We start from the raw sequence: 15675 nt of genomic DNA, 5'->3' as shown, positions 1-15675 counted from the left end.
GCTTCATGACTGGAGTTTTTTAAGAAGAGACCGGACAGCCATTTGCCTCAAATTATATAGCATCTCCTGCTGTAGCAGGGGGTTGGATTAGAAGTCCTCCAGCTCTATTCTGATTGATTGATTGATTGATTGATTGATTGACAGTTTAACCCCCTAGGGCAGTGGTCCCCAACCTTTTTTGTACCAGGGACCAGTCTCACTCAGAAACACTTTTTCAAGGACCGGGTAGGGGCGTGAAGGTTCCAGTAACAAAAACCTTCATTAGCAAGTCTGTCACCTCATATTACACAGAGTGGGTGTGGGGCTTGTGAAACACCTGTTGCGATGAAACCGTAACTCAGGTAGGAATCTTGGTATTTTCTTTTAAATGCAGCTTTCTTTTTGCAGGCAGTCTGTGACCCTTCTGCTGTCTCATCGTTGTCTCGTTTACCCTTTCCCAAAAAAAAAAACTCTCCAGTGAACTCTGTTTCTGGCTCAGGGCTAGCTTGCATTGCTGATGCAGGATAAATATGCGCCAAAGAGTCAAGCGCGGAAGTTAGGCGAGGGCGGAAGTGGTTGTCTTTCAAAATAAGACACCCGGAAGCAAAAACATATTTTTATATATATATTTTAATCACGATTATTCATTCTTTGCAGCCCGGTACAAAATGATCCACGGACCGGTACCTGTCCGGGGCCCGGTGGTTGGGGACCCCTGCCCTAGGGGACCATGTTCTCTCTTTATTTTTCCCCTCTGAATTTGGCCAAGTGCTCAGGACTTTTGATGGCTCTTCCTTCTCACGCAAACTTTGAGAAGCCCTTCCAGACTGGGGGGGAAGATCCCAAAGCGGAATCGAACGCCGGAACCCATTGGAGTTGTTTTTGTCTGGGACGTTTCTGGGGTTTTTCTCCTGATGTGCAAAGTTCTCAGGTTCTAAGCGCTTGATGATGTTCCCTCCTTGGGTGGTGAAACGTCTGCACGAAAACCACCAGGCGGAGAGCACCAAGGACCCCCCACAGTTCTCTTGTGCCAGCATTGTGTTAAACGAGACCGAAAGGGAGGTGGTGGTGTTCTCCTTTATGCGCTGAAGTTGTGGCCGCGGGAATAAGCCTGGGGTTTTCCGAATCGCGGTGGTGGGGAAGAGAGTATTAATTCAAGAGCCCGAATTTTGATCGCTACGCAACGGTGGTAGGTGCGAGGACCAGCCGTAAGTTGCTTTTTTCCAGGGCCCACTGTAGCTTTGAACTGTTGCTAAATGACAGGTTATAAGTCGAGGACTACCTGTAAAAGGAATAGTTTTCTGTCCTCTTAAGAAGCTAGGGATATTTTCCTCCTGCTCTGTAGCCCCCATCTAGGTTCAATGTTGGCAGTTGCCCTGCATTAGATCTTCCTTTCTCCCTCTCTCCTTCCCTCCCTCCCTCCTTCCTTTCCTTTCCTTCCTTCCTCCTGTCTCTCCTTCCTTCCTTCCCTCCTTTCTTCTTTCCTTCCTTTCCTCCCTCCCTCACTTCTTTCCTTCCTCTCTTCCTCCTTCTCTGCCATCTCATTTCTTCCTTCCCTCCCTCCCTCCTTTCTTCTTTCCTTCCTTTCCTCCCTCCTCGCTCCTTTCCTTCCTCTCTTCCTCCCTCTCTGCCATCTCATTTCTTCCTTCCTTCCCTCCCTCCTTTCTTCTTTCCTTCCTTTCCTCCTCCTCGCTTCTTTCCTCCCTCTCTGCTCTCCCTCTCTGCCATCTAATTTCTTTCCCCTCCCTCCTTTCTTCTTCCTTCCTTTCCTCCTCCTCGCTTCATCTCATTTTCCTTCCTCCTTCCTTTCTCCCTCCCTCGCTTCTTTCCTCCCTCTCTGCTCTCCCTCTCTGCCATCTCATTTCTTCCTTCCTCCCTCCTTTCTTCTTTCCTTCCTTTCCTCCCTCCCTCTCTCCTTTCCTTCCTCTCTCCCTCCCTCCTGCCATCTCATTTCTTCCTTCCCTCCCTCCTTTCTTCTTTCCTTCCTTTCCTCCCTCCCTCGCTTCTTTCCTCCCTCTCTGCTCTCCTCTCTGCCATCTCATTTCTTCCTTCCTTCCCTCCCTCCTCCTTTCCTTCCTTTCCTCCCTCCTCGCTCCTTTCCTTCCTCTCTTCTCCTCTCTGCCATCTCATTTCTTCCTTCCTTCCCTCCTCCTTTCTTCTTTCCTTCCTTTCCTCCCTCCCTCGCTTCTTTCCTCCCTCTCTGCTCTCCCTCTCTGCCATCTCATTTCTTCCTTCCTTCCTCCCTCCTTTCTTTCTTTCCTTCCTTCTCCTCTCCTTCCTTCCTTCCTCCTCTCTCTGCCATCTCATTTCTTCCTTCCTTCCCTCCTCCTTTCTTCTTTCCTTCCTTTCTCCCTCCTCGCTCCTTTCCTTCCTCTCTTCCTCCCTCTCTGCCATCTCATTTCTTCCTTCCTTCCTTTCCTCCCTCCTCGCTCCTTTCCTTCCTCTCTTCCTCCTCTCTGCCATCTCATTTCTTCCTTCCCTCCCTCCTTTCTTCTTTCCTTCCTTTCCTTCCTTTCCTCCCTCCCTTCTTTCTTCCTCTCTTCTCCTCCTGCTCCTCTCATTTCTTCCTTCCTCCTCCTTTCTTCTTTCCTTCCTTTCCTCCCTCCCCGCTTACCTTCCTCTCTTCCTCCCTCTCTGCCATCTCATTTTCCTTCCTTCCTTCCTTTCCTCCCTCCCTCCCTCCTGCTCTCCTTCCTTCCCCTCCCTCCCTCCCAACTCTCCTTCCTTCCCTCCCTCCTTTCTTCTTTCCTTCTTTTCCTTCCTTCTCCTCCCTTCTTCTTTCTTTCCTCTGTGCTCTCCCTTCCTCCCTCCCTCCCTCAGGTGCATGGTGCTAGACCTGAGATGCTCCTATACATGCTATATTTCCAAAAACAAAACTTTTTCAAGTTACGAAGCCATGTCTCTTTCAGGAGAAAAATCAAACTTGGAAGCGTTGGGGCATTTCAGTGTTGGAGTGGTGAGGAAAGTTTCCCTTTTTTTTATGTGCAAGCTGCTGTAGCTTTTTTAGAATATGTTTAGGAATACAGTATTAATTGCTGCTTGCAGTGTTCCTCACCCGTAGCAACTCGAAGACTTCTGGGAGTTGAAGTCCACACCTCTTAAAAGAATTAATTCTGGGAGTTGAAGTCCACACCTCTTAAAAGTGGCCTAGATTGAGAAACACGGGTTTAGATGCTTTAAAAAGAAGCAATAATATCAAACTTGATTTCAATTCATAGACTCAGAGAACTGGGCAGGAGAGCCACGAAAGCAAGTAATGCTCCAACACTGGAAGATTTTTAAAAAGATGTTGGGATAACCCTTTGTCTGAAGTGGTGTAGGGCTTCCTGCCTAGGCAGGGGTTGGACTAGAAGACCTCCAAGGCCCCTTCCAACTGTTATTCCATTCTATTCTATTCTGTATATTTTATATTCTATATTCTGTTTTCTATTCTATTCTATTTTGTATTCTATTCTATTCTATATTCTGTATTTTGTATTCTGTTCTGTTCTATTCTATCTTCTGTTCTTTCTTCCCTCTTCTTTTCTCTTCCTGAATTCAATTCAATTCAATTCAATTCTATTTGACTCTATTCTATTCTATTCTATTCTATTCTATTCTATTCTATTCTATTCTACTTACTCTACTCTACTCTACTTCTATTCTGCTCTATTCTATTCTACTCTATCTCTATTCTATTCCTATTATTCTATTCTACTCTATTCTATTCTATTCTATTCCTATTCTTTCTATTCTATTCTATTCTATTCTACTCTACTCTATTCCTATTATTCTATTCTACTCTACTCTACTCTACTCTACTCTACTCTACTCTACTTATTCTATTCCTATTCTATTCTATTCTATTCTATTCTATTCTATTCTCTATTCTATTCTATTCTATTCCTATTGTACTCTACTCTACTCTACTCTACTCTACTCTACTCTACTTCTACTATTCTATTCCTATTCTATTCTACTCTACTCTACTCTACTCTACTCTACTATTCTATTCCTACTATTCTATTCTATTCTATTCTATTCTATTCTATTCTATTCTATTCTATTCTATTCTATTCTATTCTATTCTATTCTATTCTATTCTATTCTATTCTATTCTATTCTATTCTATTCTACTCTACTCTACTCTACTCTACTCTACTGTACCCTACTTTACTCTATTCTACTCTTTGACCAGTTTAGGAATTAAAACCAAAGCTTTCCCAACAGTTGACAGATTTTCTCTTGCAAAATTTGATAACTGAAATGATCCCAAAATTCTTAGCCTTTTTTTATTAAAAAAAACAAAACAAAAATTGGCTAGAGAAATTGGTTAGGTGAGTTTCTCTCTACATTTTTATACCCGTTGTGGCAAGGCTTCGTTAGTCTGCTCTATCAAATATATCCTCTACATTTCTGTTTTTGTTCCATGTGGCCGGAGGAGAAAAACAGTGGCATCTCTAGAAGGATTAACACAAGGGTCCCCAAACTTGGCCACTTTAAGACTTGTGGACATAAAATTTATAACACGAACATATAATTATTTACTGGAGGTAGAACTAGAGGAGGAAATTGTTAGGGGACCAGTGATTGCCTGGGTGAGAAATGTGTGTCATAATATCAATTTGGATGAGTGGGAAAAGACTTGGACCGATAACTGGAAGCTGACTTTATCGACAGCATTCAAAGAAAATCAATATAAAATGTTTTGTAGATGGCGCTTAGCGCCGGCACGACTGGCGAAAATGTATCCAACCTTGAAACCAGAATGCTGGAAGTGCAAACAAAAGAAAGGAACGTTTTTCCATATGTGGTGGCAATGTATAGAGGTCAAAAAAATGCTGGAAGCAAATACAGAGATGGCTTTTTGAGATTACAAAATATAAATTGAATTTGGAACCCGAAACGTTTTTATTAGGTATGATCAAAGGGAATCTGAGTAAAGATAAAAGATACTTTATTGTACACATCTTAACTGCAGCAAGAATCACGTTAGCATAAAATGGGAAGAGTGATAAAATACCAGCAGATGAAGTTTTGATTCAAAAAATGAACTGTTGTAAGTCGAGGACTACTTATAAACGGGTGGTGTTGTAAACTAGGATGCTTGCCTTCAGCTCGCAATGTTGGGTTTTCTGTGTTCACTTTCCTTTAAAAATGATTTATTGCAAAAAAAATTTAAAAAATCAAATAAAACAGAACTAAGAAAAAGACTAAAAAAACCCACGGACAATTTTTGAAAGGTAACCTGCAGATGCCTTACAGATAATATAATTTAGCATAAATATTATAATTATTAGATTTATTACCAAAGTAAAACAGAAAACAACTCTCCCAAGAATGAATATATTAATTACTTGTATGTGTCATGTATGTATGTATAACTATTGTAAAAATACAAGTTCCAGGTGTACTTGTAAAAGAAGAAACAGACATCCTGCGATCTCCGGAACTTAAAATTACATTTATTGTACTTACTTTCATCGTCAGAGTATTAAGCTACCATTACAGAGATCTCTGCCTTTATATGCCTTTAATGATATATAAAGGCAGAGATCTCTGTAATGGTAGCTTAATACTCTGACGATGTCAGCAGAGGCTGATGAAAGCTTAGTAAGTACAATAAATGTAATTTTAAGTTCCAGAGATCGCAGGAGATACACACACACACACACACACACACACACACACTGCAACAGCTGGCAGGTTAACATCACTTCTTGGAGATAGGCAATCCAGGCTGGGTCTGACAAGGGAGGAAATAACAAGAGTTAAACTTCCATCGACCAACATGACTGAAGCAAAAACAGCAGGATTAATTACAGGTGGGAGGCGGTTGGAAGGGCCTATTATGCGTGCAAAGGCTAAATAGATTAATGATACATAAAGGCATAGATCTTTGCAATGGTAGCTTAATACTCTTGACGATGTCAGCAGAGGCTGACGAAAGCTTAATAAGTATGATAAATGTAATTTTAGTTCTGGAGATTGCATATATATAAAATATAAATATATATATAAAATACAAAATATCAAATTAGCCATAACAATGATGTATTCTTGTACAATATTATAGAATGAGTCTATACCAAAGAGAAACATTGTGTCATATTTTGATTGGTAGAAAAAAAATAGCCTTTTTGATAATAGATAAATTACAGGTAGTCCCCGACTTACGACCACAATTGAACCCAACTTTTCTGTTGCTAAGTGAAACAGTCGTTAAGTGAATTTTGACCCAGTTTTACGACCTTTCTTGCCACAATTGTTAAGTGAATCACATGGTTGTTAAGTGAACCTGGCTTTGCTTGTCAAAAGGTCGCAAAAGGGGATCACACAACCCCGGGACGCTGCAACCGTCATAAATATGAGTCAGTTGCCAAGCGTCTGAATTTTGATAACACGATATGTTGCAACGGTCGTAAATGTGAAAAACAATGATAAGCCCCTTTTTTCAGTGCCGCTGTAACTGAACGGTCACTCAATGAACGGTTGTAAGTCGAGGACTCCCTTTAAGGATTTCTTCAGTCCTCACCTTAACGTCCGAACTGAGATTTCCTCGGTTACAAATCTTAAACTCTCTTCCTGGGTCATGATGAAGTCACATTCCTCTCTTTAATGTAAAATGTTCTTTTCTTTTGGACTGGAGAATAAAAATCGATAAGGACGACTTGCACTCTTCAAGTGTACTTTCCACTCTACGAAAAAAGCACTCTATTAATAAAAACAGCCAAAAAAAAAAAAAAAGATAAATATTTCTGATTTGTGTTTCATTGCCATGTTCGAATGACAGTGTGTTGTGGCCCGTTGGCCCCTCCAGCAGCCGGATCAGAGGAGGAGGAGGAGGAGGAGGAGGAGGAGGAGGAGGAGGAGAAGGCGTCATCTTGGGAGTTGGGGGTCAGCATGGGGGCAACCTGGGAGCTCCGAGGGAGAAGAGGGAATGGAGCCGTCAGAGAGACATAGAGGCGGAGCCTGAGCCGTCCGTCAGCCCTCAGATGGAGAGTCAAGGTCTGAAGGTGGCTGATGAGGAAGAGGAGGAACAATCGGGTCCAGTGCCTGACATGCAGAGGAGAGGAGAGGAGAGTAGTGGAAATCTATGGGCCGGTCCTCAGAATGGGAGCTCCAAGGTGGAATGGAACTGGCAGAGAGAGACAGAGACAGAGACACAGAGAGAGAAAGACAGAGAGTGTGTGAGAGAGAGAGTGAGAGAGAGAGAGTGAGACAGAGATAGAGAGAGAAAGAGAGAGAGAGGCGGAGCCTGGGCTGTCCATCAGCCCTCAGATGGAGAGTCAACAGTCCTCAGGTTTGGAGGTGGCTGATGAGGAAGAGGAGGAACAGCTGGGCCTAGTGCCAGTGGCTGCGCAGAAGGCAGAGGAGAGGAGAGCAGTGGAAATCTATGGGCTGGTCTTTGGGACGGGAGCTCCGAGAGAGAATGGAACTGGCAGAGATAGGGAGAGAGAGGGAGAGGGGGAGAGAGGGAGGGAGGGAGGGAGAGAGAAATAGAGGCGGAGCCTGGGCCATCCATCAGCCCTCAGATGGAGAGTCAACAGCCCCCAGGTCTGGAGGTGGCTGATGCGAAAGAGGAGGAACAGGTGGGTCCAGTGCCTGACGTGCAGAAGGCAGAGGAAAGGAGAGCAGTGGAAATCTATGGGCTGGTCCTTGGGATGGAAGAGCCATCATTCTTCCCACCCTAACTCTGGATCGAACTCCAGACTGTGGGAAGAGTTTGCTTGCAATAGTGCATTCTAACCACTGCACCACCATGGAAGGAAGGAAGGAAGGAAGGAAGGAAGGAAGGAAGGAAGGAAGGAAGGAAGGAAGGAAGCAAGCAAGCAAGCAAGCAAGCCTGGTGGGATTTGAACGTCCAAATTGCAGGCAGCCGGCAGTCAGCAGAAGTAGCCTGCAGTACTGCATCCTAACCACTGCGCCACCATGGCTCATAAGATAGATAGATAGATAGATAGATAGATAGATAGATAGATAGATAGATAGATAGATAGATAGATGATAGATAGATAGATGATAGATAGATGAGATAGATAGATAGATAGATAGATAGATAGATAGATAGATAGATAGATGATAGATAGATAGAGATAGATAGATAGAGATAGATAGATAGATAGATAGATAGATAGATAGATAGATAGATAGATAGATAGATAGATAGATAGATAGATAGATAGATAAGACAGAGACAGGATAGGTAGGTAGGTAGGTAGATAAGATAGAGGCAAGATAGATAGATAGATAGATAGATAGATAGATAGATAGATAGATAGATAGATAGATAGATATAGAGACAAAGAAGATAGATAGATTAGTTAGATTAGATAGAGATGAAGAGAGAGAGAGAGAGAGAGAGAAGATAGATTAGTTAGATTAGATAGACGAAGATAGATAGATAGATAGATAGATAGATAGGTAGGTAGGTAGATAGATAGATAGATAGATAGATAGATAGATAGATAGATAGATAGATAGAGACAAAGAAAGAGAGTGAGTATGAGAGAAAAAGAGAGAATGAGAGTGAGAGAATGAGAGCGAAAGAATGAGAGAATGAGAAAGATGAGGGAGAAAGAAAAAGAGAGAATGATTAATATATTAATACATATTAAACTATACCAAACCTTATCAAGTAAACTTGGCGAAAGTCTTATCATGGATGTTAAAATTCTGCCATGAATAAACTGCTCAGATTTCTTCAGGAAAAAATAATAATCCCATTTTTATTTACTTTTTTCATCTGGCACCACAGGAAAGGAGAAGGTTAAAAATCATCGCGTGGATTTCTAAATGGACATAAATCATTCTAAGAGGATTTTCTTTTCTACCTCTATCAAAAGCGCAAATCATGTTGGTTTTTTTTTTTTTTTTAATGGAAGAAAAATTCTTTTGAAATTTATTCCCTGGTTGCCCCTACTTATTGGGACAGCTCTTAAGCAAAAAGCGATCGGCGTGAATATTAATGTTGGTCTCTCTTTTTTTTTTATGGATCACTCTGTTCCACTAAGTGGTTTCAATCTTTCTTCCTTTCAGGGGTGTCAATAGCTAATGGATTTTTAAAGAGTGAGATTTGAACAGTGTGTCCAGCCACAATAAAGGATTCATATTTGTGCATTTCCTTTCATTCACCTTGAAAAAAAAAAATACTGAGGGATGTGGTTGTGTTCAGAGGTGGGATTCAAATTTCTTAACAACCAGTTATGTGGGCGTGGCCTAATTTGTGGGTGTGGCTTGGTGGTCATGTGACTGGCTGGGTGTGGCTTGCTGACTGGGCATGGCTTGGTGGTCATGTGACTGCCTGGGCATGGCTTGTACGTAAATATTATAAATATTGATGTAAATATTGATATTTTTTAAAAAAATTTAAAAAAGCAACTTTTACCCAAAATCAGGCAAAGCAGCAGGCAGGCAGATTGAGTTGCTTGTAGAATCACAGATTCACTTAGAGATCTATCTATCTGCAATTGGCTATCTGAGTCTGTCACATAAAATTTGCTAGCAAGCACATTTACGAAATTAACTCACAACACACCACGGATGTAAATATTGATATATTTTTTTATAAAAAAAGGAGCAACTTTTTACTCAAAATGAGGCAAAGCAGGCAGGCAGATTGAGTTGCTCACAGAATCACAGATTCACTCAGAGATCTCCCTTTCTGTAATCTGCTGCCTGAGTCTGCACTGAAAAATAGAAGCTTCAGTCCTAAGGAAGGTTCAGCTCTGCTTTTAGATTAGCTAGAAAGCAAGAAATCCAACCATTTCCTGCTTTCTAGCTAATTTAAATCTCCCGGCACAGCAGAACAGCTGATGGTCGGGGGGGAAAAGAGGAAAAATAGCAACTTACAAACGCAGGCAAGTTGGATGGCACACATGCCAGGTAAGGAATAAGTGGGTGGGGAGGGGAGGGGCCAGCCAATGGTGCGATTTGCTGGTTCTCCGAACTGCGCAGAATCGTAACAACCGGTCCGACCAGGTGGAAACCCACCCCTGGTTGTGTTACACATAATCTGGATTCTTAGAGTCTGTAACTGGATTCAGAAAAGCACATCAATTATAATTATTAATTAATTAATTATAGGTAGTTGTCAACTTACGGCTGCAAAATTGAGACCAAACTTTCTGCCGCTAAGTGAGACAGTTGTTAAGTGAGTTTTGTGTCCCATTTTACGACCTTTCTTGCCACGGTTGTTAAGTGAATCGCCGCAGCTGTTAAATTAATAACATGGTTGTTAAGTGAATCTGGCTTCCCCATTGCTTGTCCAAACGTCGCAAAGGGGAATCACCTGACCCTGGGACACTGCAACAGTCATAAATACGAGTCAGTTGCCAAGCATCCGAACTTTGATCGGTGCTGCAACGGTCCTAAGTGTGAAAAACGATCCTAGGGCTCTTGTAACTTCAAACGGTCATTAAATGAACTGTTGTAAATCGAGGACTACCTTTTTAAAAATGTATTTATACATTTTTCTTTAACATAGTGCTTAATAAACAGTGTATAGTCTGGGTTAATGTACTTATACGTAATAATTGTAATAATATTTGCTGGTATATACGCAGTAATATCCTCCCAACTTTTAATTTCTACCTTTATTATCTAGCCATTGGTAAAACAAATCCCATGTTAAAAAATATTCTGTATCTTCCTTGTCCTTCATCTTTCATGTCAACCTATCCATTTCCGCACAATCTAACATTTTTTTAATTATATTTTGATCTATAGGAATTTCCTTCATTTTTCCAGTGTTGTGCAAATACAATTCTCATTGCTATTCAAAATGTGTAATCTGCCTTCTATCTTTCTATCTATCTATCTATCTACTATCTATCTATCTATTATCTATCTATCTATCTATCTATCTATCTATCTATCTATCTATCTATATCTATCTCTATCTATCTATCATCTATCTATCATCTATCTATATCTATCTATCTATCTATCTATCTATCTATCTATCTATCTATCTATCTATCTCTATCTATATCTATCTATCTATCATCTATCTATATCTATCTATCTATATCTATCTATCTATCATCTATCTATATCTGTCTGTCTGTCTGTCTATCTATCTATCTATCTATCTATCTATCTATCTATCTATCTATCTATCTATCTATCTATCTATCTATCTATCTATCTATCTATCTATCTATCTATCTATATGTGAAATACCACTCACGCATCATCATAAAATCTCCAGAAGTGTAAACCTTACAAAATTGAAATTTGCCACATATGTTCCTCTTGGCTTCTAGGGGCTCACTAAGAAAGGATTTTTCAAAATGACCACCTGACCATTAGTATTTCCTATATTATTATTATTATTATTATTATTATTATTATTATTATTATTATTATTATTATTATTACGCTGTGATGTTAAGGAGTTCTACTCCCCCTCCCCACCTGGAAAGAAATCTCTTCCAAAGGCAAAACACAAGCAGAGGAGAGGAGTTTCGGTTTCAATTTCACAGCAGCAACCAGCTTTAGTACAGAATAGTTGAGCTAAGCCATGCCCAGGCTCCTTGCTGTCTCCTTGCTCACACAGCAAATGCTGTTTCAGTTTCCAGACAGCTCTCAAACTCTCTCACACACTGACAGGACGCTAGTCAGAGGAATACCGATGGATGCTGGTTAGGCAGAGGCAGAATTTTCTTTTCCTTATTTTCCTCCCCAAAACTAAGCTCGATCACATAGTTTCATAGCGAAGCACGGGTATCCAGCTAATATTAAATATATGCTCCCTTTGTCATATTTTTCTGGCAATATACCTAACAAAAAATATTCCTGGCTTTCAATCTTATGTGTTGCTTTATCATTTTCTCTAACCACGTATGTATTTTCACCCAGAAATGTTGGAAAATTCAATCAGAGCACAGGCTTGTAACGATCCTATGTGGCAAAGATGTCCAAAGGCAGAAAAAAAATATTTCTGGACGACCTGTGTTGTTATAAAAGCTCCTTCTCTTGTCTGTTCCCTTCCATTCAAACCAGGTCATTCCGGATTGGAAAGAGCAGGAATGGTCCTCGGAGAAGCCGCAAAATTATGCCGGGATTTTCCATTTTCAGTTCTGGCGTTTTGGCCAGTGGGTGGACGTGGTGATCGATGACCGGCTGCCAACCCTCCACAACCAACTCATCTACTGCCATTCCAACTCCAAGAACGAGCTGTGGTGCGCCTTGGTGGAAAAAGCATACGCGAAGTAAGTCCGTGTCCTACCAGCCGTTCTTACCCAGGCTTCCCAAGATCACGAAGCTGACTCCTTGTCCTGATAAAACCCCTTTTATTTCGGTTAAAGGCAATTCCTCTCCAGCAAAGTCCCGGCAAACAGTCTTTCAAGAGATTGCCCAGCTGCATACCATTATCAGGTGTGTGATGACCCAAAGGGGCGTGGCACAAAGGCAACACAGTCACATAAGTAAGAAAAGTCCCTTTTGCACCTCCAACTTTGCCGCCAATGTCCAGTTACCTGCGGCTGGAGAAAAAAAAACTCTCCCAAGAACAGTCTTTTTAAGTAGAGGAAATTCAGTCCGAAAACAAAGTACATACAAACTGTAACTAAAAATCCACACAAACCACACTGCAGCAGTTAACTTGACAGGGCAGGAATTGCAGACTTGAAAGACCAGCCAAACACACACAGTTGGGAAGACGCTGGGAACCCAGATAAGCCTTGACAAACAAAGATAACTTACGGTTTACTTCCAGCAACTTTGCTGGGCGTAGCTTCCCTTTTTAAACACTGTTTTCCCAGCTGCAGCTAATGAAGGGAATCAGGGCCCTTTCCTCCCCCGTAAGCCATGCAACTCTCGTTGCTCCCTTCTCCATTCCTCCCTGTGTGCCCTAGGATGAAGAGGGGGTGGGCCTGGATCTTCCTCTGAATTCCCTCTCCCCTGCTCTACCCAGCTGGACTATGCCCTTCCCCAGTTTCTTCCCCAGCCACCAGAGCCACACTCCCACTTCCTGTCAGCTAATCGGCCTCCCACTCCGAATCAGATTCCAACAGGGGCATGACATCAGGCTTGGAGAGTTGCCAAACCACTTTCTTCCAAATGCCGTGCTGTAGCAGCAATTACTTAGCAAGAAGTCAGGAACAGATCTTCACCCTAATGAATTGAACTAATTGTCTCCTGCAAACCCCACTCCCCTTTTGCTCCTCTTTATTCCCTATGGGAGGGGCCATTCACCATCCACCTGTGGTTTTACTCCCAAGACAACCCTTGTTTCTTAATTGTTCCCTTCCTCTGGCAGCTCTGTGCATGCGCACTCTGGGAACAGGCTCCAGCTGTTCTTCTGCCTCACTGATCTCTGACTCTGAAGGCAGCTGATAACCGTCAGGTGGCCCTTGCCCCATCTCTGCCTCTGACGCAGAGCCCTCGTCCGAGCCTTCCCCAGCCTCCAGGACTGGCCCATGTTCCTCCCCAGTCTCCTCACTATCCAAGTCTGACCACTGGTGGGCCACAACAGCAGCTTTTCCTGACCTAAGGGGTCCCACAGATCCTATTCTTTGGATCTGGCAAAAAGGCCGTTAGTCTTTCAAATCTTGTAATCTTCTGAAGAGAGATTTAGGCAGCGACTGCACTTAAATGAATTCATCAGCAAGGACAGACATTTTTTTGCTGATTGGGTTTCTAAGATTCTGCAGCTCAGTTTCTTGAGGTTCAACCTGATTAGTCAGTTATTAGTTTACTTTATTGTCATTGCACCTCGTACAAATGAAATTAAATTCATTTTCGGTGTACATTAGATCTCTAAAAACAAAACATAAACACACCTCCTTCACTTCTATACAATTGAATGGAAAACCCTTGATATTGCATTAATATTGCACTTATACAGTAGACGTGGTAACTCAGTGGCTAAGACGCTGAGCTTGTCGATCAGAAAGGTCAGCAATTCGGCGGTTCGAATCCCCAGGGCCGCGTGACGGAGTGAGCTCCCGTTCCTTGTCCCAGCTTCTGCCAACCGAGCAGTTCGAAAGCACGTAAAAATGCAAGTAGGAAAATAGGGACCCCTTTGGTGGGAAGGGAACAGCGTCCCGTGCGCCTTCAGCGTTTAGTCATGCCGGCCACATGACCACGGAGACGTCTTCGGACAGCGCTGGCTTTTTGGCTTTGTAACGGAGATGAGTACTGCCCCCTAGAGCCAGAAACAACTAACACGGATGTGCCAGGGGCACCTTTACCTTTATACAGTAGAATTCAGTACAGTTACTGTACTGGGATAGAAGCTGTTTTTCAGCCTATTTGTCCTTGTTTTTATTATTGCCCTGTACCGTCTGCCAGATGGCAATAGTTCAAAAAAAAAAATAAGGGGGGTGCCCAAGATGAGATGCATCTTTGAGAATGTTTTGAACTTTCTTAAGGCTCTTCCAAAGAGGGGAGAGGGCAACCCATGATCCTCTGGGCAATGATGTTAACCCACTGGAGTGCTTTCCTATCTGCCCCTGTACAGTTGGCAAACCCTACAGGGGTGTAGTGAGTTAAGATACTCTCTATGATGCGGCAGTAGAAGGTCACCAGCAGTTTTTAATAAAATTCTATGTGGTTCTGGCTTCCTGATTATGCACTGATGTCAGGAGCGCCAAACAAGCTGTTGGTGCAAATCTTAGTTCTCTCTGGGTTTGGTGGTTGGCCTGCGGACGTTTCATTACCAAACTAGGTAACACCATCAGTGCTAGAAGGAAGAGAGGGGTATATATATATACAGGAAGTGATATTACAGGAAGTGATGAAACGGGCCTAATTTTCGGCCTGCAGAAGCCTTCCTCAAGCCTCTGGAAGGCCGAAAAAGGCCTCAAACCAGCCGAAAAATCAGCTGTGAGGTGTGCGCATGCACAGTGAGGTAAATTTGCCTGCAGCTCACGTGCCATAGATTTGCCATCATGGCTCTAGTATTTTTCTTATCACATTTTCCTCTGGTGACATACTATCATTTCTCCAATTCTGTGCGTAAGTTATTGTTGCTGCTGTTAATAAATGTAGCATTAGATACTCTTGTTTTCTTATCCTATTTTCCCATTATTATACCTCATAGAAAAGTCTCAGGTCTTAATTCAATTTGCTGTTTAATTATTTCTTCTATCCATTATTTTTTTTTGGTCCTTATCCAATATTTTCTCACTACAGGGCATGTCCACCACGCGTGGCAATATGTTCCTTGCTTTTGTTTCATTTCCAACCCTCGGATGATTTGTTTGGGAACATTTTTTGCTAATCTAGCAGGTGGGTAAGTGCCACCCGTAGAACATGTTGTACAAACGGAAGATCTCTTTCTTGTTCTACCCGTAGGATCTCGGGATGCTACGAAGCCTTAGACGGAGGCAACACGGGCGATGCCTTGGTGGATTTTACTGGGGGGGTCTCGGAACCGATTGACCTGGTCGAAGGAGGCTATGCCAACGATGAAGCCAAACGAAACCTCCTTTTTGAGCGAGTGCTGAAGGTCTATAACCGAGGAGGCCTCATTAGCTGCTCCATCAAAGTAAGCAGGTCTAGTCAGTGTACACACAGACACACAGCCATAGCCCAACCTACCAAAAACACAACTGTAAAAAACAAACTAGAAATAAAAATTAAAATAAGCCAAAAAATAGTAAAAGAACACCCGTCTGATCTTGATGAATACAAATCACTAGGTTGCATTAACAGAGGGGTACAATCAAGATCAAGGGAGGTACTAATAGCACTCTATAAACCTTAGTA

At 42.1% G+C, this 15675-nt stretch overlaps 1 protein-coding gene across 1 annotated transcript in view; it reads left to right on the top strand.

Annotated features, from left to right (window-relative positions):
- The window catches only part of CAPN5 (calpain 5), a 93791-nt gene that overhangs the window by 61435 nt on the left and 16681 nt on the right, over positions 1-15675 (top strand). The window contains exons 4-5 of the mRNA XM_087965951.1: positions 11965-12173; positions 15262-15454. Coding sequence (XP_087822077.1) covers positions 11965-12173; positions 15262-15454 — 402 coding nt within the window. The remainder of the gene's footprint in view (positions 1-11964; positions 12174-15261; positions 15455-15675) is intronic.

This window comes from Notechis scutatus, chromosome 5 (genome assembly GCF_049901735.1).
Source record: "Notechis scutatus isolate UNSWTSFEM ecotype Mainland chromosome 5, rNotScu1.2, whole genome shotgun sequence".
Classification (NCBI taxonomy): Eukaryota; Metazoa; Chordata; class Lepidosauria; order Squamata; family Elapidae; genus Notechis; species Notechis scutatus.
The sequence above is the reverse complement of the archived record's forward strand: the minus strand, read 5'-3'. Positions and strand labels throughout refer to the sequence as shown.